This window comes from Oryzias latipes, chromosome 20 (genome assembly GCF_002234675.1).
Source record: "Oryzias latipes chromosome 20, ASM223467v1".
Lineage (NCBI taxonomy): Eukaryota > Metazoa > Chordata > Actinopteri > Beloniformes > Adrianichthyidae > Oryzias > Oryzias latipes.
This window is the reverse complement of record NC_019878.2, coordinates 17,010,154-17,033,924: the sequence shown is the minus strand read 5'-3', so window position 1 is coordinate 17,033,924 and position 23,771 is coordinate 17,010,154. Positions and strand designations below refer to the sequence as shown.

At 38.2% G+C, this 23,771-nt stretch overlaps 4 protein-coding genes and 1 long non-coding RNA gene across 8 annotated transcripts; 1 reads left to right on the top strand and 4 right to left on the bottom strand.

Moving 5' to 3' along the window:
* Positions 1-3: 3 nt before the first annotated feature.
* On the top strand, positions 4-9,327 carry mcmdc2 (minichromosome maintenance domain containing 2). Of its 3 annotated transcripts, none has more exons than XM_020712560.1 (15): positions 4-211; positions 308-438; positions 522-581; positions 959-1,154; positions 1,253-1,375; positions 1,454-1,555; positions 2,669-2,797; positions 2,861-3,098; positions 3,175-3,380; positions 3,459-3,613; positions 3,739-3,918; positions 4,002-4,141; positions 4,507-4,616; positions 4,732-4,925; positions 8,851-9,327. In XM_020712560.1, the coding sequence occupies exons 1-14, from the start codon at positions 115-117 to the stop codon at positions 4,896-4,898; spliced, it is 2,034 nt and encodes a 677-aa protein (XP_020568219.1). In that variant the 5' UTR covers positions 4-114; the 3' UTR covers positions 4,899-4,925; positions 8,851-9,327. The 3 variants fall into 3 exon arrangements, with proteins under 3 accessions (XP_020568219.1, XP_020568218.1, XP_020568221.1); XM_020712559.1 differs by having other exon boundaries at positions 3,459-3,616; XM_020712562.2 differs by having other exon boundaries at positions 91-234; positions 3,459-3,616.
* On the bottom strand, positions 5,108-7,198 carry LOC110017262. The gene is made up of 4 exons (XR_002292611.2): positions 6,999-7,198; positions 5,953-6,003; positions 5,689-5,735; positions 5,108-5,302 (listed from the first exon to the last, which is right to left on the bottom strand). It is a non-coding gene; the product is annotated as an uncharacterized LOC110017262 (long non-coding RNA).
* On the bottom strand, positions 7,993-9,196 carry tcf24 (transcription factor 24). The gene is made up of 2 exons (XM_020712568.1): positions 8,758-9,196; positions 7,993-8,524 (listed from the first exon to the last, which is right to left on the bottom strand). The coding sequence occupies exons 1-2, from the start codon at positions 9,181-9,183 to the stop codon at positions 8,414-8,416; spliced, it is 537 nt and encodes a 178-aa protein (XP_020568227.1). The 5' UTR covers positions 9,184-9,196; the 3' UTR covers positions 7,993-8,413.
* On the bottom strand, positions 9,179-18,435 carry ppp1r42 (protein phosphatase 1 regulatory subunit 42). Of its 2 annotated transcripts, none has more exons than XM_020712567.2 (9): positions 18,264-18,435; positions 16,915-17,078; positions 16,679-16,845; positions 14,868-15,006; positions 14,088-14,204; positions 11,993-12,110; positions 11,708-11,837; positions 11,244-11,423; positions 9,179-9,202 (listed from the first exon to the last, which is right to left on the bottom strand). In XM_020712567.2, the coding sequence occupies exons 2-8, from the start codon at positions 17,041-17,043 to the stop codon at positions 11,420-11,422; spliced, it is 804 nt and encodes a 267-aa protein (XP_020568226.1). In that variant the 5' UTR covers positions 17,044-17,078; positions 18,264-18,435; the 3' UTR covers positions 9,179-9,202; positions 11,244-11,419. The 2 variants fall into 2 exon arrangements, with proteins under 2 accessions (XP_020568226.1, XP_004081081.1); XM_004081033.3 differs by lacking the exon at positions 18,264-18,435 and adding an exon at positions 17,980-18,084.
* A 965-nt stretch (positions 18,436-19,400) lies between these two features.
* On the bottom strand, positions 19,401-23,685 carry cops5 (COP9 signalosome subunit 5). The gene is made up of 8 exons (XM_004081032.4): positions 23,400-23,685; positions 23,085-23,319; positions 22,396-22,524; positions 21,954-22,019; positions 21,638-21,723; positions 21,380-21,491; positions 20,561-20,709; positions 19,401-19,639 (listed from the first exon to the last, which is right to left on the bottom strand). Exons 1-8 carry the CDS (start codon positions 23,534-23,536, stop codon positions 19,549-19,551), a joined length of 1,005 nt encoding a protein of 334 aa, XP_004081080.1. The 5' UTR covers positions 23,537-23,685; the 3' UTR covers positions 19,401-19,548.
* Positions 23,686-23,771: the final 86 nt, after the last annotated feature.

The window sequence follows — 23,771 nt, the reverse complement described above, 5'->3', positions numbered from 1 at the left end:
GATTCTGGTTGGGCTTTTATTTTGACACGCCATATGGGTAGTTGCCTTGACAACGCATCGGAAATTAGCGCGGGAACGTGATTATTCATTGACGCAAAGTCATGGTAAATAAACATGGCGGATGTTTTATCGTTGAAAGAATCAGTTGTGGTCTACTTAGACAGAAGTGGCGGATTTAAGAGACTAGCGGACGACTGCAAACATCTAAATGGTATGTTTTCTGTGGGATTTGAGGTGAGGTAAAGGCATTTTACAACATTTATTAAGCTAGTTTTCCAAATGACCAACTGTTATTCCATTTTTCCAGACCCACAGCGGACCGAAGCAGTCTACAAATTCTCCATCCGCGTCAATCCCTCTGATTTGATGGAAATAGACCCCCTGCTGGGGGATTTAGTTCTGCACAACCCCCTTAAGGCAACTTGTCTTTTTCAAACTGTAAGTGAAATATGTTAATCCGACTGAAATAAAATGAGAAAACATAATTTGAACGTTAAGAATAGCTTATTTTCTGATTTAAGGTTTGCTTTCTGGCCATAAAAACACTTTCACTTACTGAAAAAGTAGACACGGAGAGCCAGGTATGACTACACTGATACTAGAGCGACCCCTGTCGGCAGGTTACACACCCTTAAACAGAGACTGTTGCTTTCACCAAGGGTGATTGTTAAACCCCCACTCCAAAGAAAATCATGTTTAATGTTTTTTTAGCATTTTTTTCTTTTATGATGTAAGAAATTTCTAAAGTAAATTAAGTTATAAAAAGTATTTTTCAGTATGTTTTTAATTCATATTTTTGTGTATCAAGAGCAGACCAAAACAGCATGTTTTAATGCTTTTACAATGAATCAAAAAATGATTGGAGTGGAACTTTAAGTCAAAATAAAACCCATAAAATTGGGGAATTTCAGTATACATTTCAAAAGTGTTTTTGCTGAAAACCTTTTTTCTGCATTAGGTGAATGTCACTCTGAACTTCACACACCTTCCTCCTTTCCCTGAGTACATGTTGGACCTTAGTAGATTTCCTCGAGTGTACGGCCCCATGAGGCCTGTTTGCATGGAAGGCTTTGTAATTGCCATGACGAGGGTCACAAAGTACACACAGGGGGCAAGGTTCCTCTGTGTTAATGATGACTGCCCTTGCTCCACAGGTAAAGTTCACCTGAAAAATGGATTTTCCACAATTAAGAGGGATTTATAAACACACTAGACTAGTTTTATTTTGAAAAACATGTTTTTATGGCTTAAGGGTTCCACCACATTCGAGTACACACACCAGGAGCAACCGAGTCTGCCACTGTGAGAAATGATTTTACATGCGTGATCTGCAGCTCCCAGCTGAAAGAAGATGTGAAGTTCAGAGTTTTGGGAGGTGAGGGTGTCCAGATATATTTATGAATCCTTTTTATTTTTTTTTTGTGTGAGTACACATGTGTTCTTTTTGGGACAGATAAACAGCTGGTGGAGCTGATTCATGCTAAAGCACTGGAGGCTCTAAAAGGGAACCAGCAAAGCCCGCTCAGATACCAATCTGTTACTGTGTTTCTCAGAGGTGAGTTATCAGCTGTGTTTGGAAAACTATCAACCCCCTGATCATTGGTGCAATTAAACAGTCTTATTAATTATTGATGCAACATTTTAAATGAACCTTTATATTATTTAAACTGGAATCTGTACTTAAATGTTACCAAAAGGAAACTAATGTTCTTAAAAGGGAGTAAAGGTCACAAAAATAAATAGCTATACCACAAAAATAGCTAACATTTGGTTTTTATTAAAAAAAAATATTTATTAAAAAAAAAAAACGAAAAAAATCAAATAATCCTCCTCTGAAACTAAAAATAAATGCCTCACCTAAATATTTCAACATTTCATCGATATGAAGGTTTTCATATTGGCCCAGCTTTAGCTAGCTTCAGATAGCACATTAGCTGGCACAAACTGGAGTTAATATGAAAAACAATTTAACAAAAATAAATGCACATTTTGTCTGCTCTTTTGCAGCTGACAAAACTCTGGAAGGCACCAGACCTACTTAGCTCACTTGAAACGGTTCAGTTAAAAGTCTAGGTTCACATTTGCAAACCAACATCTGCAGCTAAATCACCCACAACTGCAAAAGTGTGTTATTTATTTTCAAAATCAGATCATTATGCATTATATCACTCCCACACTTAATTAACATGGGAACTGCTTATATTAGAAGTCTTGTAAATTAAGTTTGCCATTCATTTTCTGTAGATTTTAACAAATGAGGCTCTTTTTTTTGCAAATCTACCTCAGTAGGGGATCGGAATGTGTGCGCTGCCCCGTGGTGGGATATTAAGCATTTCTGTCCCTTTTAATAACATTGTCCCACCAGCACCACTGAGAGTTCGGCAAATCCCAGCACCGGGATTTACATATTCTGTTGACTCAGTCTTGTGGAGGAATTTAATACAGCAGGTTCCTGTTACTAAACATATATGTTAATGAGTGAAAGGAACACTCATTAGTCGCCTGCGAGGTGCACACACAGTGAGATCTTTGTTCAGAGGACTTCGCCGTGTTTCTCTTGGCAGAGGTTGCTAGTATCCCAAATGTTTCTTAAGTAATCACCAAGCGGCAGGAAAGCTCCTCATCGACACAACCAAGCGTCACTGCTTTGTTTTCCTTTCTCACACAGATGAGTTGTGCAACTCCATGAGAATTGGCCGGCTCTACTCAGTGCTAGGCATCCCCGCCCTTGTGCACCAATGGCCCACCATCACCTGGAACATAGAAGCCAATAACATCCAACAGTCTGAGCCAAAGAGTAAGGAAAATCGATCGAGCTTTGAGTTGCAGATGTCAAACTCATTCTCCGCTGTCCCTACAGGCTGCTGCAAACTCCCCACCAAATTCCTGGAGCTGCTGAATGCCACGGCCTCCTCTCCATGGAGGTTTTCTGCCATCGCAGCTCACTGCTTTGGGTTGGAGGTGGCTCCTCCAGGATTGTTCAACACTGTTAAATTAATCTTGCTGCTCAGTTTAGCCCAAACTAAAACAAATGCAAATGACACATTTCAGTACCTGGACCTCCTTGTTGTCACAAATGACCCACTCATACTGGACAGGTAAAAATATAGATGTTCTCTTTTAGTGTTAGCCTTTTAAAGCTCGAAACTTGAATTTTGAGCCAATCTCTTCTAGACTCATGGCGCACAGCTTGAGGTTGGCGTGCCACGGGGTCAGACATCAGGCCTCAGGGGAGATGTTTGCATCTCTGTCTCGGGATGAGCACGGAGCAGGTGCTGCCAACATCCACGCCGGCTCCGCCTTATTGGCCACTGGGGGCATTTGCATGTTGGGAGACATCAGCTGCTACAAGAAGGACAAACTAGATCACATTCAGTCAGGTAATAGACCAAAGAAGTAAAGAGAGATGTCAGCAATAACAGAAAAGATTAAAGGAGGTTTTGTTGTGTTTGCTGCAGTTCTGGAAAGCCACACAGCTTCTGTGTTCATCCCTGGTAAGAAGTTTGGTGAGGATGCTGACCAGCTGCTGTCTTTGCCAGTGCAGTGCAGCTTCTGGGCCTTCACAGACTCCTCTCAGAGGTCTGGGAAACTGGACTCTTCTGCGCTGGGAACCGTAGTCAGTCGACTTCTGACAAATGCATACAATATCTGGAACTCAGATGATTGAACAACCCTTTAGTTTAAGATTCATGTCTAGTTTGTAGGAGGTATCTCATCCAATCTTTTCATCGTGGACAGGAAACGGGTCCTTTGCCACTTCAGTTTTCTGAGGCCTTTGGCCTCGTCGTCGAGTGCAGGGAAAGGGTAGGTCAGCAGGCTCAGCTAGCCCAGACTCTGCACACCCTCCAGCAAGCAGTCCATCCTGGAATCCTGAACTATCCGCTCTGCTGGGAGTTTTCTACCCAAGATTACACAGAGGTTCATCATTTCTTTTTAAGAGTAATTAACATCCTTCCGATCACATTAGGTCATTTATCTGAGCTGCGTATTCTGTTTTACAGTTGGTATCTTATGCTCGGGATTTGCAAGTAGAACTCCTCCCTGCAGCAAAGACGTTGATCCACGGTTACTACATGGCAAGCCGTAGAGCTCGCACACAGAGTCAAGGTGTCAAGATATCTTTGTCTTCCATCAAACTGCTGTGAGTTCTGGAAACCAAAATACCCATTTTCTGTGATAGTCGCTCCAGTCACTGTTCCTGGTATAATGATTTCAGACCACTAGAGGGCACCCTGACACCTGTCCAGTTTAAAATGACCATCTGTTCTCACATGAGCATTTTTCACTGACTTATGACAAGAGTTTACAATATCCTTTCCTGCTGTGACACTTATGGCATTTACTCTAAAAATAAATCTGATTTCAGCAAGATGGCAGAGTAAGACAAGGTATATTAAGCTCTCATTTTAAAACCTGTTATGTGTTTTGATTTATCCACTTACCAGATAAACATTTACACTAAATCTTAATAGGTATGAGCTTTCACTGGTTTCTCTCAAATGACAGGATCTCACTGGCCGAGGCTCACTGCAAGTTAAGCCTCAGGACTAAAGTGCTGGAGGAGGACGCTGTGATTGCTGTCCTGCTTTGTGAAAACGCTGTCACCCTAAAGCATGGTAATTTCTAGGCAGTTACATTTTCTCAAATATTTTGACTATACCCCACAAAGATCGCCCCTTCTGTATCGGAGCCAATAAATTAGAAGCAATGGATACATGCATTTTTCTGCAGGTGCCTCCACACTCTTTCTTCCGCCTGAACCCACGTTTCCCAGTGATGTGGGGGAAGCGGATGGCTTGCACAAAAGAGACATGATGCTGGATGAGCTCCACCAAAGTATACTGCGTTTCACCTACACTTATGCTCCTGGAGCCGACACGTACATCACAGAAGAGTAGGACATTCAAGAAGGCTCAAAAGTTAAGGTAAGCTGCAGAAAGCATGACAAAAGCAATTTCTGCAGAATGTTTTGTAAATGACATGAAAAACTAAATTTTTGGAATAAAGAGTAAATATTTTACATCTGTGTCTAAAATCTCAGAAATCCTTCAGTTAAAAACAAACCACCACAATGTTTGTAGAAAACAAAAATCACAGTCACACAATCTGAGAAAAACAAATCCTTTATTGAAAGAAAAAAAAAGTAACTTTACACCTAGTAATCAAAACATGAAATTTTGCTTAAAAAATTAACAGACCTACAATCTGACATACAGTCCAACACTGCATATTTTCAGTTACCCTTCTGTTTGCCAGTGATTAGGCCATGAGGTCTGTAGTATGTCTCTGTTCTTGCCTCCACCTAAAAAGAAAAGTGTAATAAAAAAGCTTTTTAATTTGTAGTATTTTTTTACCAACAAGGTAAACAAAACAAAAAAAAGTCTGAGGATGCTGGTTGGATGCAATCCTAAGATTTCAGCTGGTCAGTTTTCACAATTTCACCACTTTAACGTCTGACGGGTAAACGGCAAAAAGTGAACTCATCACCATTCCAGCCTTTTAAGACCCCACTCAGACTTCATGCATTATGAAAAAATGATTCTATGGATAATATCAAAGTAGTAAAAAGTATACATTTTATTGTATAGATAAAAAGGGAATAATAAATTCAGAGCCATGTTGGTCACCAATTTCTACTGTATATATTTGCAGAATTTATCAAAAGCAGCATAAAGAAAAGTCACTCACCATAAATCCAGTGAACAAGAGGTTCACTACTTTGAGATCAGATGGAGCTGAAACAAATACAGGAATAATAAATGTTTTATGGATTCCTATTCACAACATGTTTTATTGCATAAAGGCTTTTTAGTTAAGGTTGTGCTGGAAATTCAGTTAGGCACAAATTCACCATCTTAGTGTCTGATGGGTAAACGGCAAAGGTGTGAAATCATCACTATTCCAGCAACAGGACTGTACTGCAGTCATGCAGACCAACAGGACTGTGCTCACCTTCAGGTCCACACAACAGAGCAGATGCAGTTTGTCTTTGTGGAAATGCATCTGAAAGAAATGCACAGCATACTTCAGTATATAATCCATTACTTTAAAAAAAACTACAGTTGATTTTATCACCAAAGTAAAAAAGCATTACAGCACCTAACAAAATGCTTTCAGCAGTGATGTTTTATTGATCACAGAGGTAGAAAAACTCAAATTTAAACGAGTAACCACCAATACATGGAAAACAGATGACTGATCACCTGAAGGTCAAAGGGTGCTGCATCACAGCTTGGGAGCACAGATAACGTTGTATGTCTAAAGACAGGTTCAACAGCAGGTCACAACCTCTGCCATGACCTGCTATGACTTCTGCCATGACCTGAAATCCTCTGTGGGGGCTTTGATAACTTTGCTCTGAAATAATGGGAGGCTAGTGATTCTCTGACCAGAGCTACTCCTCTGCTGACCTCTGGTCGAAATCAGCTAGCCAACCCAAAGCGAAATGACACCAAAGCACCTTTTCCCCTTCTTAGCTGTCAACACGAATGATTTATGACTGTACTTAAGGAAAAGACATGAGTATAATAAGACATTAACTTCGATTGTTTTTGAGTTGCACCAAATACATCAACAAGCAAATGAGAGACGATTTTTTCAGCCAAATAACAATAAGTGAAAAGACTACATTTCGATTGACAACATTATAGTACAAAGATATGCAAATATTTCAACAAGGATTTGGACGATCGCATGGAAGCCCACGTGGTCATGTCTGTCGAAGCAAAATTTCATTCCAAGAATATTTTTAAAGAAAGTGTTCGGTATTACTAATTGGCATCAAACCACGGTCCACGCTCCCCGTCTTACAACCATGAGGGCAGTTCCATTGTTGTAAATTTTTAAAAAAATTGGGAAACCACGCTGTGCTCCACGTGGTCACAATGCTATGACTAGCTTATGCTAGCTAGAAAATCAAAAGCCAAAAGTCGCTAAAACCAACTATTTAAAGTTTGATCCTTCAGCTATATGTTAACTATATGTCTGTAACAACTTACCAAAGAGCAGCAACTGGATCTAAAAAAAAATGCCAAATAGGAGGCAAACGTCTCCTAAGCTGCTGAGTCGCGGCCGTCTTCTTGTGGAAAGAGAGACCACTTCCTGTGTGTCTGCACTCGTGTGTCTACGCTCTCGTTTCTGCGCAGTCGAGCTGCGCATTGCAGCACGTGCACCATGCGCGTGGCTGTGTCTCAGCGGCGTGCAGAGCGCGCATGACTCTTAAATACTGGGAAATGTTCAATTAAAGGCCGTAGAAATACCCGGTTAAAACCAGAACACACGAGTACATATTTAGGCAATTTCATTAAAAATTATTTGAAGAGCAGCGAAATGATATATAAATTCAATGCAACAATTTTCTTGTTTTATTGTTATGTCGACTTTTTTTTATCTTCAACTATCCAATTTTGGAGAAAGTTTAATAAAAACACCGACATAAAAATTATGTTAATGCATCAAATACTTGTAATGAGTGAGTGTGTTTTGTTTGTTTTTCATGAGTAAAAATAATGTTTTTTCTGTAGTTTAATCTTTATTTTTAAAGTGTGAAAAGTCTAGTATTGTTTATCATTTATTTTGCACGATTGTTTTTGCATGTTTTTATTCAGTATAGCTGTATAGTTTTATGAGATTACTTCATTTATTTAGCATATATTTTCCACACTTTAACAGAATTAGATTAGTCAACGGAGTGTATTTCCTTTTTCAAATTTAGAGACAACTTTCACTTTTCAGTATCCACATTTTCCTTATTAATGTACATTTTTTAAATTAATTCTATTCATGTCATGCTGTGTATTTTCAGTCTTTGCTGATATGTACTGCATTTATTCTGTGCTTCATGTGACTTTTTTAATTACAAAATCGAATAGTGACATGATAGTGTAAAATTCATTGATTAAAAATAATAATAACGACAACAATAATAATAATTACTCTGTCGTTCGAGGAAAAATGTTATTTGACATTTTCCTTAAAATTTTTAGAAACTGCTTTCAATGCCATTGAATTTATTCAGAACACGTTAAAACCATGCATGTCAGAAGAGGGAACACGAGCAAGAGTCTCCATTGTCGACCCTCTGACAGACCACTTCACATGACAGATGTTAAGTTATTCACACATGCATTTAGTGCAAATGTCTCCAGTCAAAGTGCACGCTCAAGCATGACGGGCTCACCCCGCAGAATTTCTGCAAATATACTTGGGGCATGTGTGGGACTGCACAATGCAAACAAGATAGATCCAGACAACATCAATAAAGAACAAAAAAAAAGGACATGCATCTACAGTATTTGAACAATAAAATTTAGGAAATATATTAATTTACAACGTTTATGGTGGGGCTTTCTTTAACGAACGTGTTTCTTTTGCAATCGAAATATGAAAAGCATGTTGATGCAGGGCAAGCCTCTCATTGGGAGGTAGAGGATGATGATGAAGGGCCTTGATTCTCTGACTCTGATGAATTGTTCAGGAACTGTCCGCTTGCTCCGACGTACAGTCTGGAGCGCATTGGCCATTTCTGCAAAAGAAAAATAACAAAACAAATTAAAAAAAACGAGATTAACTGTTAAAAAGACAAAATATTAGTTGCTAAAAATAAATGCATCAATTAAACCTCAAATAGTTGTTGGAACATGTTTTATATATTTTGCTTAGAACAACATTTTCACAATAAAAGCAGAAAATAATAGACATTATTATTATTATTATTGTTATTATTATTATTGTTGTTGTTGTTATTATTGCACTGACCTTTACAGGGTGCAGATAGCCTTCGCCTTTGAGTGAATGTAACGCCTCTGTTTGTTTTGTGCTGTCTCCCTCCTCCGCGCCTTCCTCTTGCAGAGTTCGAGTCAAATGGGCAATATAGGTGGTGGCTAGTATCAACACGTCGAGTTTGGACAGCTTGGTATCCGGGGGCACGGAAGGCAACGTCCTTTGGAGTTCCAGGAAGGCGGTCCTCAGGGTTTGCACCCGACTCCTCTCCCGGGCTGCGTTTGCAGCTGCCGGGCGTCCTCTGCCGCCGAGCCCGCCGCTCTGGAGCCCTCTGGCCCGGTGGAGTTCGCGACGGCGACCGTCCGGACTGGGACTGGAGCTGGGACTGGAAGCTGGGCTGTCATCCACCACCGCATTGGAGCAATTTCCGCTGTCCATTCGGAGCGTCTGACCTCCAAGCATGCAGCAGGCGCTTATAGATCTGGAGATTTAGGACAGACCTTAACTTATTGTTCTGAAAACGAATTCGAGTTGTAGAAAAGCATATTTTAAAGTTCTTGCTGTATGTCACTGTTCTATATTTATTAAACATTTAACTTATTTCAATTTACCTCCTAAAACGCGTTTTTGTTTCCATAACTTTTTAGTCAAGTTCAGCAGCTCACTAAGCAGGAAAAAAATCCAACCAACTACTAATCACTCATTTAAAAAAGAAGGGAGGGGGAGCTTAAATAAATGTAACAACCCAAAAACAGATGCTCACATCTGCTTCCTCACAGAGCAACTTTTCAGCAAATTAGTCTCCAATTTGTCAGCTTGATGCTGCATTAAGTTTAATTTGGAGTTTACCTCTAATATTTCTCCAAGGTGCTGTCCTGAAAAGCGTCATGAAGGCGGCACACGTCCGGGGTGCAGAATTGTCTCCTAATGCGCCACGGCCCCCGGTTTACGCGCACCCCACACCTTACCTGTGTGCGTAAAAGACTCAGAAGCTCTTTAATTTATTGGTCTCGCAAAGCGGCGGACAAGTATTTGTTTCAGACGTAATTAATCACCCCGCCACTGCTCAGAGGAGCGCGCAAACCCTCAACTTCTTTTCTGTCGGGGGGCAGTGAAAGCTCGTTTGGAGCGTCAGGGGCAGGACTCTGGCTTTAACCCTGATGGCTGATTCTCTCTCTCTAATTGGCTGCGAACATGTATCCTATTTCTGTGAGAGCCTATAAAAAAAAAACCTTTCACTGCGCAGGTATCCTGTAAGATATCCCGACAAAGACTTTCCCCATCAGAAATGAAGGCAACTAAAAGGCAACGAACAACTTGACACGTGTAAGGTGATATGCAAAACATCTGACTAATTGCCAGAGTGTCTTGAACTGCAAGGTCGTTGGAACAGCTAATAAATAAACTCCAGCGCTGCAATCAACAGGCAGGCATTTAGGAAATTCTTGTGAGAGTCATGAATTAATCACTCTGATTTTCAGGGCTCCAAACGGAGATGTCGGCAAATTAATGAAAGGAATTATTCATATTAGGGTATGTATATCCTCCAACTGTTCTCATAACCTTGTTTTTGTAAGGATGGAGTAACAGGATTGCTCTGGGCTCATTACAAGGAGGTTAAGTAAGCTTGTTTCCTTAATTGTGCCTCATCTTTCAGGGGTTAAATGTCCACGTGGGTCTTAAAACTCATTCAAACACTTGGTAACAATGCTGACTGTAAAGATTGTTCCTATGAATGCAACAAAGGAGGACCGGATCATCTATCACCGTTGTTTGGATGGAAGCATAAGCTGTTAGCTTTGGATGGTGTAAAGACTTGTAGTAATGGGTCAAAGTGATCATTTAGATTGTGCCACTCTGAATCTAGCAGCTCACTTGTTTTAACGCTTGTATTTAGAAGAAACAGAGAAATGGAGCAATCTGTGGGGAATTATTTAACAGGAGACAAACACAAGCTGTAGAATTGACAAGAAGAAATGCAGTTTGAATGAAGTTTTTTTTATTCAAAATAAGTTTCCAAGTGGTCATCTGATGCCTTAAAATAAACCTTTAGGAGGTAATCGACCAGTTTAATACTGAAGCGACTCTTGTGGGGGAAAACAAAAGATATCACATCGAGACGGAACAGACAGCTTTTTCTAGACTCTATTTGTTTTTGTGCATCAGTTTTGCTGAGTTTTAGGTTTTACTTAAGATATTTCTATGACAGATAAGGAGTAAACATATTTCAAATAACGAGAATTTCACAATCAAACATATTTGTACATAAATATATTCAGAAGCAGACGAAAAACTTCCTAATATTCTAAAAAGAACAATTTAGTAAATTTTTATAATAATAATAAGAGTCAGAACAGAACTTATGAAATAAAGTCAAATAAACAATCGATACAGAGAGCAAAAATCAAAAAAGGAAAGCAAACAAATTTGATGTTTTCATTTTCAGTTTCTAAACATAAAAGCAATCATAAAAATAGTAAAATCTATGACTTTAAGTCAATTTTATTTGTTTTGAATCATACCTTGCATTAATAAACTGAGGAGGTGAGATTTCTCGTCATAAATTTCTTACATGCCACTCGTTTGTTAACCTGTTCTTTTAGAAAATACGCATTATTGAGACTGCAGTGGCTCCCAGTTTTCCATGTTAGCTTGGCTGCAGATGTGGTCAGGAAATGGACCCTGACCCGTGTCAAAGTCATCTGGAACACAAACAAAGTCAGGCCCACACCAAAAATTAAAGCAGGACAAAACACAAGCAGGATAAAGCAAATAATAATTCATTCACTGGCTCGTTTAGGAGCACCGTGCCTGTAGTTTTACTGTTAAATAACACAGAAAAACGATTATATGACTAATTGTGTGGTTAATTTGTGAAAACACAAATAACGACCAATAAAGGAAAATAAAAATGACATAAAATGTAAGATTGCACTTTGAAAAAAAATCTAAACAGACAAATCAAGGACAGAGTTCGGTATCATACCTGTTAAAAAGCAGGTGATCATTGGCAGAAAGTGTATGAACTTGTTTTTTTTCTTCAAGATGTTTACGGCTCTTCTTCCAAAGAAGGAAGCGTCTGGTTGCTTCACTGACTTTCCTTCCATCAAACATCTCTACAAAAAAAGCAAAATTTTTAACAAGAAGCTCGTGAGCATTAGTGATGAAATAGCAGAATTGCATTTCCTTCATCAAATTAAATCCGTTTTTAATGAAAGGAAGTAGTAAAGAACATTTATGTGTGGCAATACTGCTAAGCCAGAATCTGTACCGAGGCTTTTGCACGCCGTTATTAATCGATCTCTGTACTTCAGCTCTTTGCAGACAGGGTTTCCTCTTAGATCCAGCAGGAGCAGCTGCGGCCAGAGCCGGAGAACCTCCTCTATCTCCTGCATGTGACAAAGCAGAAGCATAGATGATATTTATTATTATTGAAACTTCAGAATAAACAAGAATATTGTGTCTTTAAAAAGAAAATCACAATCTGCTCGCAAACAAGCAGAGATTATGATGACTAATCAGAGAACGCAATCAGGCATTAAGGTTGGATGAATGTGAAATTCAAGGGCCAATAGAAAGTGCATAAACAACACATCAGTCCGTTTTAATAAACAGTGTCGCCGGTGTCGTGTAACTACAAGTTTTCTCCTGGGGCAATGAGGTTGGCTCCTCCAGCGAGTTGCCTGCAGTTGTATGTTTATCTAAAGGCACATTAATCCAAGGCTGGAAATATGAATACCCTCTAGACACGCTCTGATTGTTCATTGCCTTCCTGTCTTGGCCAAAGCGCTTCCACTTTTCCAGCCCGAGCTGCAATCAGTTCAGAGGGGACCCCTGAGCACCACGCGCTCCCAGGCTTTGATAAATGATCGTGTCAGGGCCGTCACTCAGAAGGCCCTCAGTGAAGAGGAGCCCAGCGCCAAATTGCCCCCCATGCGGGGGCGTGCAGTGCAGGAGAGTCTGGATACTCCCCGGCTTTCTTGTCTGGGCTAATGACGAGCCAGTTATGAACCTGTATTTGACCAGAGCTTCGATTCTGCAGTCCTCTTTGCCCTGCGCACAGCTAACAGCCTCCAAAGATGCCCCCCATTTGTCACCCTGGCTGACTGCCTGTCATAATCTATTTTAAAAAATCCATAATGTTTCCTCGGAATTCTGCCAAAATGCTGCAGGAGAAGGAATTGATTCTTCAGAGAGCTGTCTTTGCAGAATCAATAATGGCAGACGGGTTGTATAAATTATTGGCGATATTTTCCCAAAAAATGGCACATGAACAACAATTACCTATCAATCCCCTGCAAAGAAATCATTTGATTTTAAGAAGTGAACTTTCCCCAGATCATTAATTGTATTGAACATGTAGCCAGTTTTTTCTTTTTTCTTATTAGTGTCCAAGTCAGACTGCATAAATAGGAAGTTATGGTCCACATAAGGCTGGTTTAGGACATCAAAAACAAGATTTTAAAGTTTAGATGGGAAAGCAATCGTCTAAGGAAACACAGAAACTTGTGCTTGTTTAAAGCTGTCAGAGAGAGTTGTCTCATGGGACCGGCTTGCTGATTTGTTGAATAATTTGGACCCCGAGCGCGTCGTGCAGACTGGGAACCTCTGGCAGGATTTGCAGGATTTGCTGCTTTACAATCCTCCCCTCCATATCCTTACACACATCTGCAGAATAATGTTAACGTTGACCCGATCCCCCCTGATGGAGGCAGATTTCAAAAGTGATGTGGCAATATTTACTTCAACTGCACCGATGTTACAAAGCAGTCTGCTCCACCTTGTGTTAGGCTGTTCAAATCGGAAACAGCAGCTTTACTTTTTAACCTGAACTCACTGGTGAGCTGAATGAAACGACCCCCCCATTAGCACTGTTTTCATTCAAAATTTAACATGTTTAACGGTTTCATAAAGTTTTCAGCTTTGAAAGTTTAGTTTAAAACAAACATAACAGGAGTTGTGACACAAAAAGTGAACCTCCTTGGGACTTCGTATGCAATTCAGTGGAGCTTCGCCTAGTTTTTTAAAACATTTTTGTCTTTGTTTTGGCTTTTTTGGGGGGTTGGATTTATACATTTTTATGTTGTCACTACATGTTTGATCGTTGTTATAAAAGATAAAACTATTTGATCTTAAATATCAAGATTTTTCCAGTTAAAAATGTCTACATGTACCACTCACAGTTGAGTTTTTTTAAAGATAGTTTCAGGTTGACTGTGGAATTATTGTGAAATACTTGTAAAAATATATCCCAAAAAAGCAAAAACAGTGTTAAAGGTAAATTAATAGAGCAAATTGTAAATTTGAAGAAATAAGCTCAAAAAGGCCCTGGACAGTATACAAGAGGGCGGTGAAGATTAACTTACCTCAATGCTCTGCAGTTTGTTAAGAGCAGCAGAAAAATGCTGGAGATTCTTCAGAACTGAGAGCTCTGTGATGTCATCAATGTTGTTGTTATTTATATTGAGTATACAAAGAGTTTCCTGTGCAGAAAAGTCAAATTAATAAGGACAGATTAACATTTAATGCATCACACTGTGGTCATTATTGTGTCTGCATGATATTTGAACCAGTTACAAGCAAATTGGAATTTTTAAAGTTTTCTAAGAGGAAAATCTGCTTCTTCCAGTGCAGTCTTGTGCATCTGCTTTAAATTCTGATATTAAAGTTCTTCGCTGGTCATTCTGCTGCATCTAGTTTGTTCTGTTTACATGTCTGCACTGCTGGGATCACATCCAGTCTGTGGTGCTGCGGTGTTGTTGAATATGCATTTTCGTCTACCGCTCTATCATGCTTTTGGAAAGTTGGTACTCCTAAAATTTGCACAGCACTTTCTTTAATTTATCCAAACAAACAAACTTTTTGGGTGTTTATCCATAGCTTGGTCAGTAAACAAAGACGGAGCTGAATTTATCAGACCAGTGGAGCCACAGAGGTCCCGTTGATATTATTGAATCGTTGTGCTCTTAAAAGGCTTGAAACATCCAAGGTATATGACGTAAATTCCTTCTTACAGGTGGAAAAAAACCACTAAAGAATTTTTAACGCTTCAGAAAATAGATAAGTGAATGAAAAGGTTGTATGGAGCTTTACTTGTTCTGGTAGGGTTTTAGCAGTGAACTGTTTAAAAGAAAAGTAGGTCATACAGCAAGAGAGAGGAGGGTCCTTGAGTCAAAGAGCAACTTCTCTCCAGGCCCCAGCCTTTGGTTCTCCAGATGAAGCTCCTTTAGATGGTGAAGCTGCTCCAGACCCTCCACCGCTGCAATTCTGTTCCCACCCAGATACCTGCAGAGGAGGAAATGCCATTCATTTCCTCACGTGTTTCTTAACTACTGTGCAATCTTAAGATTTGGTTGACTCCCCTGATCCCGAGGGTCAAAAGCTATCCACCTTACCAAAGCCTAAAAAAAAGCAACTTTATTCAATTTTAAATCTAAAATGTGTAAAATGAAACATCATGTTACTTATAAATTCAACTCGATTTAATTTTATTTTTCTATAATTTATTTTGTTACACATTACATACAATCATCAGTAAACATTATAAAACTACCACTTCAACTATATATTTTTTTTGTAAATTCATCCCCTGTGCTCTTTTATTATTACGGTAATTAGTAATTATTAATTATGATGATGCAATATTTAGTCAAAAAAAATTTTTTTTTGTAAGAGTTTTTTAGAAAATTTTCCTGAGTTGACTGCTGGCGCGGAAGTAACCCTCCGCTGATATCCCATCATCCCTTTGTTTACACTCTCTCCCGCTAGCTTACAGCCCCACACAACTCCAACTTAACATTACTGGTGCAACAAAAAAAGGCGAGCAATATTGGAGCTATCCAACCGTACAGTTCTGAGCCAGATGCCAGCGCGAAAGAGGAAAATTAAGACATTAATGTGACTATTTGTCTGCAAGCAGGGAGACTTTGGCCCGCCCATTGAGCTTTTTAAAAAAATATGTTTTCATCTTCTCCTGATCCATCACTATGTGGATAAAGAAACATTATACCTTGAATATCTTAAATCCTTTTATACATGTCCTCCATTATGAAAAAGAAATGCTACAAGAACATGTTGAAAACACCAAAAACCATATTTTCTTTGGAGTGGGTCTTGAAAATGTTTTTTTAAACACAAAACAACCATCATAACAGTTGTTTTTTTTTTTGTTTTTTTTACAAAGTAAAGGTTTATCATTGCTATTATGTGAAGTAATTCCTTCTTAAACTGTTCTATTGAAAGGGAAGTAAACAGTCATGAGTCAGGAATTTCTTTGTCTATGTCTCTCTTTTGTTTATTCTTTTACTGTTTTTTAGGAAGGGAATTATAAAAGTACTTTTCTCATTGCAGAAAAACATCAACTATTTAATAATAATAATCACAATCATAATCACAATCATAATAGTAATCATAATCATATTCATCATATATATTTTTTGTTTGGCGCTTTTCTCAGAAGCCAAGGTTAGCACATGTATGTGCAAATGTAAAACTGGCCTTTGCAGATGTATTTCTCACATGCACAGCTTTTGTCTTGCAGCCCTTCTTCCAGGGGCACCTTTTTTGTTTTGATTGACCCAACTGCAGCTTTAGGTGGATCTGGTGTGTGTATGTGTGTGTGGGTGTGTGGGTGCGTGTACCTGGGAATTAGAAAGCATTTGTGTGTGGCCTTTAAACTTTTCCTTATGTTTAAATGCTTTTATAATTCATGGGTCAAAACTGACTCATAAGACAATCTTTGTACCCTACTGGTTAAAAAACAAAAACAAGGTATCGGTTTTTCTAGTGATGGAGTTTCTTAGAAAAAGTCGTAAAATTGGAAGTTGGAAAATAATAGTTTAAGGTTCTTTTTTACAACGAAACATTTTAGTGGGTCACTTTTTACCCGCAGGACAACACAAGGGTTAAATCAACACAGAGAAGATATACGTTAAAAAGAAAAAAAGCTCCTACTCACAGATTAGAGAGTTTCCGCAGATTGTGTAGATTATCTATATGTGTGATGTTGTTGTTTTGCATGTACAGATGGGTAACGTTGGAGGCAAAGTCAAGGTTGCGAATTTGTGTGATGTTGTTGTCATACAGATAAAGAACGGAGAGGTTTCCACACACGGAGAGATCCCCCTAAAATGACATTAACACAGTCACCAGAACTAACAGTATAGAAGAACAAATAAGCATGCAGGTACTTACAATTTCTTCAATGTTTTTGTTGGAAAAGTGTAGATGGGTGAGGGTCTTTAGGTACTGGGCAAAAGATATACCTCTTTGCTTTTTAAAGTGGTTTGATTTGGAGATCAAATCCACAGTCAGAGACACCATGCTGGCTCATCCAAGATTTAGCTTTAGCCAATTTACTGTTGGCCAAAGAAATACAAAAACATTATTTGAAACAAAATGCAGACACGTGATTTCATTAGCAGCTGTATTATGACACTATTTTTGTTCTTAAATATAATTCACTGTGATCAATTATGAAAATAAAGAAAAATGAACACTCAGCCACGCTATTGCATTAATGATTTTGCTGTTGTTTTCATGTTTTCATTAATATTTCATGTTCAACTTAAAGGTATTTTACCAGTTAAACACCTAATATAACATTTAAACTGCTGTCATAAATGTTGTGTTGCATCAGATTTCAGGAGCAACCTCAAGGCCAAAATGAATTGAAAGTTTAAATCGGCCTCGAAAAAAGGAAAACAATTGGAGAGAAGAAGACAAAATAGGATTAGGTGTAAAACCTGCAAAAGTATTATGAAGTTTGACCCAACACCAAATAAAAATCACATTAAATAGAAAAAGGTTGCTAAACCAACAGGAAGGACACAAAAATGAGGGAATAAAACTGAAAAAAAACAACACAAGGTGACATAAAAACACATTTTACAATGACAATAACTAAAACAGAAAAAAGAAATGCACAGTGAGTATTTTTGCATACATTAACTTTATATTAGAGTTTATTTAAATGTAAATGATTAACCTTTAATATCAATGCAGTGACAGTGAAATCTCTGATTCATAATAACATAAAATAAATAAAAGGTAAATGGCTTTAAAATGCGCTTTATTTATAAAGCTTTGCTGTTAGCATCTGTGTCCCTAAGCTAACTTTAAGCACTGTTTTGTTAAGTTCATATTAAAAATAATAAAATAAAAATAATAATATTTGCTTTTGATCGTCTCTCTAACCTAACGAGGTGAGCAGAATTTTAAGAAGTTTGAGCCAAAAGAACAAGTTTAAAGAAAACGAACCTTTAAAGCTTGGTTTGTTTGTGACCGGCTTCTGGTTGCTATGGGAACGAAGTAACGACAGTCGTAAACTTTTTTGTTCGTTTTAATTATATAATTTTAAATAACTGTAAATAATTCGTGGTTTAATTAAAACTAACTACTACTAATATTATTTTAAATAAAAATGTGCGTTTGAAAAAAGTAAATAAACGCAAACTTTATTTAAAAAGTTCAGCGGACAGAAGCCGAAAGAATTATTCATCTATATTTATGTCAGTTTGGGTTTCCTGTAAAGAAAAGCTTACCTCCATAACGCAGAAGCAAATCTTAACAAAGAGTACTGCCTCAATTCAGACTGACACTTGAAACTATATTTATGGCTTTAAAATCTCTACGTGCCAATAAGTCACACAAAGTTATGAATAATGTAATCAATCTACAAATCAATACCAAAGCGCTTGTTGTCATCTGTTAATACTTGGCAGTGCAATTGAGCATTAGATTTCTCAAATGAATTTTAAGCTGCTCAAAGGTTTTACTTAGTTATGATTTACATACATTTTCTTTTTACAGCTTTATTCATGTATGCAAATGTCCATCTGGGGATAATCATAATATTTATCAATCCCATATGAGTCAAATATGATTCAGTTTCTCCAAGTACATCTTGAAAGACAAAGCTACATTAGATGTTCATTTTTAAAAATATTTCTGAAGCACCCTGACATTCATCCATGTAATGTATTTTAATATCTGCCACCAATAATTACATTTTGTAGAGAAGAACTTAGCTCAAAAATGTTTCTGAATAACATGAATTACTCAAATTGAGCTCACTCCTTCCACTGAAAATTACATTTCAGGAACAGAACCTAAATAATGGTACAAGAAAATCGTTACGAACGGCAGTGCCAAAGATTATGTGCATGACAAAAAACAGACGCCCCTACTGTCCCAGTGGGATTCAAACCTCTGCCATACATGGCACTAAAAATATACATTCAGCCATTACAATACAATAAAAACAAGACATCATGCAAGCGGCTGTAAGGAAGAAAGAAAGCATACTTGGTGAGTGTTTGTGCTGATGAATAGCAGATACATGATGTGAATAGATTTCAGTGTGTACAGCTTCTGCCTCTGCGCTGCATCACTGCCACAGCCTGCCGAGGCTGACCGCTGGGCCAGAGCACGTGCCGCAGAGTCTGAACGAGCAGAGAGGAACTCTGCAGAGACGTTCAGTCAATCCCAGCTGAACCTGTGCAGATTCTTTGTTCCATTTGGTAATACTGTGACAGGCCACACTGAAGGACTGACCGTCACCGAGTTAGGAGGCGTTGTGTCCAAACCAGAAGCTAAATTGTGTCAAAAAAGCTGGGCACTTTAACTTTCTCTAAAATCTATAAATTCCTATTTAAAATGGATTACACAACCACACATACTGCATTTTAATATTTTATTATTTCTGCTACGTCAAGGAAAAAAAAACAGGGGAAAAAACCAAAAACATTCTCACATTCCCCCCACAGACGATGCAACTTTCAGCAGCTAAGCACAAGAAAACAATTCAAACTGCTCCGTGGTTCTGCTTTAATTAGCCGATGTGTTGATTTGATTGAAGAGTTTGTCTTTGATGACTTGAGACATCAGGCCATGAATAGCTTCAATGGTTGTCTTGCAGCTAAATAACATAAAAACAAGCAAAATTAATTAATTACTTACATGCACAACTTCATCAGAAGTCTTTACAGGCAACAGAGTAACTGGCTTTAGGATGTCAATGTGCTTTATTTACAGGTTATATGAAGTATTTTAACAAAGTGCTTAAAATATTCAGGAATGGTACATTTTATATCTAGTTATTAATGTGTTTTTTAACAATTGTATTCGTAGTCTTCAGTTTTTAAAAATGTTTCCTAAAAGGATTTTAAAAATTTTTATGGATTGCAAAATGAAACATTTACTAGCTGTGGCTTTTTTATAGTTAAAAAAATTACACAAACACAATGAAATAGTTGATGGTTTTATACAAAGGAAGGTATTCCGAGGTTGTTTTACTCTGCATCACGGATTCCTTCCTCTCTGGAGGGTTTAACTTCGAGATGAAATCTGCAGGAAAACTTTTAAACGTCAGCTGGTGGAGAATTTCCCTTAAAAAGCCTCCAACCAAAACTTCTACTTCAGGATTGACTCTCATATATTAAGTTTTTCTTGTTGCTCCACATTGAGAACACTCGTGTCCAGCTTTGTCTCAAGGCCCTTTTCTGCCATTATGTCTCTTTAAACATTTTCATTAGCTTTGACTTTTTAAAAAACACCATTACTGCATTACCTTTTTTCTTTTATGACCCCAATTAAAACATATAAGGGATGGGTGAAAATAATAATAATAATAATTGCTTTGAACAATAGCGCAAATACTTTATATTTAAATTTACTATAAACAACAAAGGAAATAGACACTTCATGGGTGCTAAAAGCTATTTGTAGTGATTACATAAACAAAAATGCAATGCCAAGTTCATTTATAGGCCACCTAATGTTTACCATAATATGTATAATCTGCAGTAAAAAAAGGAAAGCAACAAATTTAAAGGCTTACCTGTCTCGAGTAGCTTTGGCCAGTTTGTCCTCTGACTTCCTGTCATGCGTGTCCAACCCGAGCATGAAGCTTCCTCTGCCCAGCTGAGCCTCCGACTGCTCCAGTTTCTCCGACAGGTCAAACACCTGACCCGTGGTGTAGTCCGAGTTCTGGCCGTCCAAGAGACAGAATAAACCAATGTACGCACACTTATCACACAAAAGCCAGATAACAGAGTGTTCCATAGAAAGAACTTGTTACAGACTAGCCACAAATCGAACCATCTCTGAGCTGTCCCGAAGGAAAAGAAGTCATGGAGAAGTTTGCTTAAGGTGAGGCTGTGTTTATAGTAGAGCAGGTAATTAAAACACAATGCCATGGGGGGGGCCTGACTAGGGTGACAGTGTAGCAACTGACAAAGCCCGTCACCTACTGAGCAGCTCCTTCTTGACATCTAGTCAATACATCTTCATCCAGAATGCCAGCGAGTGAACTGTTTAGATAAGCCTGGTGTCTATTTAACCCAGCTCAGGACCACAATGCAAATTCATGTGACGGCCTTTCAGTCTTTAGAAAAAACTGTGCTCGAGGGGCGGGGGGCTTCTGGATGAGTGGAGTCAAGTCCAACTTTAATACCCATCATCTTCTTCTGCTCCAAAGTTCACAAAGACCTTATTACTAAAAACAATAAACAAGCAGGGCCAGCTAAAAAGCAGCAATAAATCAACACATCACAACATGTTGACTCCATGTCTGAATGAGTTATAGAGTAATAATTAACCATAAATCAAAATGTCAAACAATTAGTGAACATTTTGAGTTTTGAGGTGGCTTACATACCGTAAGAAGGCTGGAGGAACTTAAGGTATTGACCCAATATTTGTTCCAAAGGAGTTCCAGGAGCTTTCGATCCAGAGAAGACTTGAAGTAAGTCACCTCCAAGGCGTAATATCTGAATAGAGACAATCATAAAGAGTTGAAAAAAAAGATAATTCAGGAGCATGTTAAATATATGCATCTTTGATACATAAAGTTTTGATAAATAAAGTTTGATTGATTGATTTATTAAGAGTGGTTTAGTGCTTTAAATTTACTCACTGTTTACAATGAACACCAAAGTCTTCTATCTTGTTCAGCGGGATTGTTTGATATTCTGATGGTCCTTCATCTGGAGGTTTGTAACCCTGAAAATCCACAAGGAAAATGTTAAAAAATAATACAAAATAAAAAAAAAGAATTAGCACATTTGTTTAATCATTAACAAGTAAACAAATTAAGACATTCTGATGTATATTTATGACAAATATTTATTCAGATCCCTCCTAAAAAAACTAACATCAACGATTCGAACTTAAAATTTAATTTATGACTTCAATAAGTCATAACACCATGTTTCTCTTGGTCTTTGCTGTACCTTTGGGTATGTTCTGAAGGCACCTAGATTGACTTTCCCTGCAGAAATAGTCCGAGTGGGGTCGATCTGTAGGACACAAGATACAGTAAAACAGGAAAACAAAGTCAAAGGTCGGAATCCTCCAGAGACCACTGGAATCAGTTCACTAGGAGCCTTTTTCCCGCAGCTGTCAGTGTGAAAAAAACACACACTTAATTATACGACGCCCCTGGCGTCGAAGCCCTGCTGAACTAAAGGACGTGTAAATAGCATATGGGGTTGCAAAAGGAAAATAGTCAGTAGTGCAATGCCAAAACATGCAGTGAATGCATTAATAGATTTTCATTTACGTTCTTGTAATGTTTTTTTTTTAAAGACGAAACAGGAACTTTCCTCCTCATTTTTTAAAAATTCCACTAGCAGGAAATTACATTAAAATAACGTTATAAAAGTTTATACGTACAACAACAGCAACAAAAGGCTCCTGAAACTGCTGGTTGAGCATCTGAGTGCTCACGTCGATCCCTGACAGCCAGCATCCGTAACCCGGGTGACTGTGGTACCAGCCAATGGCATTCTCCAAACGGCCAACCTGGGGGGTTAAAAAGATAAATATAACAAAATTATTCATAATTATTTATAATACAATATTATAAAGTGTTTATTGTTTAATACAATGAAAAGGTTTTACTAAATCTGACGTGGCTTGCTTAGTTTCTAAAAAATACGGAAACTATTTATGAAAGGAAATAGACAGACTTCAATAGGTCAGTCGGGGATAGAAGTTATTTTTAAGCTTTTAAAAACAAAAAAATGAATATTATAAATGCTCTGCTATCCCCAAAGATAACTGGAAACAGCGGGACAGCAACTCAAGAAAATCCAGGCTGGACTTATTCCGGCTACCTGTAGCCCACCAAAAAAAAAAAAAGAAGAACAGTCATAACGACAATAGAAACTAAATAAAAGATTAGAACACTTCAATAGACATATTGACATACTGAACACAGAACCTATGACTAATAAATCTTAATAAGAGACAGTTTTTCAACAATTCCACCAGGAACTGTGTAATCTGTCAAGAAGAAGTAATTGCTGCTGTGTCATTTCAGTGTTGGTGTATGTTTTTACAATAAAATAACATGATCCCACCTGTTTGGCGTTTTCAATGTAGGCAGCCATGTATTCGTATGCTGCAGCCTGCGCGTTCACCCTGGTTTCTGTTCCCTCCACAGGCAAAGCGAAGCTGTCCATGATGATCATGGTCTCCCCGTCCACCTTCCCCAGCATGAGACCCATCACCTCCAGGTTCCCCCCTGACCTGGCATGCATCACCATCTTCAGCAGGGCCAACGCGGAGATTTTGCAGTACTTGAAGTAGTGGTGACTAATGATTTGAGAAAAAGAAAACACAATTAGTTTACGCGACACAACAAATAGGAATGAAGTCAATCAGGTTGAAAGTACTCTTTTGTCCACGGCTTCGCCGCGAGGATTTCTTGTTGTTGTTTTTTGTCGTATTTGTAAATTTCATCGATGCTCTGGACTTCCTGCATGCTGTTCGACAGCTCCCACGTTTTCTGAGCTGTACTACTTCCAGCCATGATAAAGTGTCAATTCAAAATACGAAGAATAAGCGTTTCGAACGTCAGTGACAACAACACAAACAAAGAAATTGTGTATATCCGTCTAAAGTAACAGGGCCAGACGTTCTCTTGCAACGGCAGCCATGACAGGGAACGATACCAAAACAATGACGTCGAAAGATTGAACCTTTCTTTGTTGATTTGGAAAAATACAAAAGTCGAAGTTTCGTATCTTTATGTATTAAAATGGATC

Excerpts from the sequence above, each read along its gene's own strand:
- mcmdc2 (XM_020712559.1), top strand. The coding sequence starts at position 115 with ATGGCGGATGTTTTATCGTTGAAAGAATCAGTTGTGGTCTACTTAGAC. Across the intron at positions 3,099-3,174 it reads GACCCACTCATACTGGACAG|ACTCATGGCGCACAGCTTGA; the intron begins GTAAAAATATAG and ends AATCTCTTCTAG. Across the intron at positions 4,617-4,731 it reads CGCTGTCACCCTAAAGCATG|GTGCCTCCACACTCTTTCTT; the intron begins GTAATTTCTAGG and ends ATTTTTCTGCAG.
- tcf24 (XM_020712568.1), bottom strand. The coding sequence starts at position 9,183 with ATGCTTGGAGGTCAGACGCTCCGAATGGACAGCGGAAATTGCTCCAAT. Across the intron at positions 8,525-8,757 it reads GCTATCTGCACCCTGTAAAG|AAATGGCCAATGCGCTCCAG; the intron begins GTCAGTGCAATA and ends TTTCTTTTGCAG.
- ppp1r42 (XM_020712567.2), bottom strand. The coding sequence starts at position 17,043 with ATGGTGTCTCTGACTGTGGATTTGATCTCCAAATCAAACCACTTTAAA. Across the intron at positions 15,007-16,678 it reads CTGCGGAAACTCTCTAATCT|GTATCTGGGTGGGAACAGAA; the intron begins GTGAGTAGGAGC and ends CCTCCTCTGCAG. Across the intron at positions 11,838-11,992 it reads AACGGCGTGCAAAAGCCTCG|AGATGTTTGATGGAAGGAAA; the intron begins GTACAGATTCTG and ends CTTTTTTTGTAG.
- cops5 (XM_004081032.4), bottom strand. The coding sequence starts at position 23,536 with ATGGCTGGAAGTAGTACAGCTCAGAAAACGTGGGAGCTGTCGAACAGC. Across the intron at positions 22,525-23,084 it reads ACATTGAAAACGCCAAACAG|GTTGGCCGTTTGGAGAATGC; the intron begins GTGGGATCATGT and ends TTAACCCCCCAG. Across the intron at positions 19,640-20,560 it reads GCCAAAGCTACTCGAGACAG|CTGCAAGACAACCATTGAAG; the intron begins GTAAGCCTTTAA and ends TATGTTATTTAG.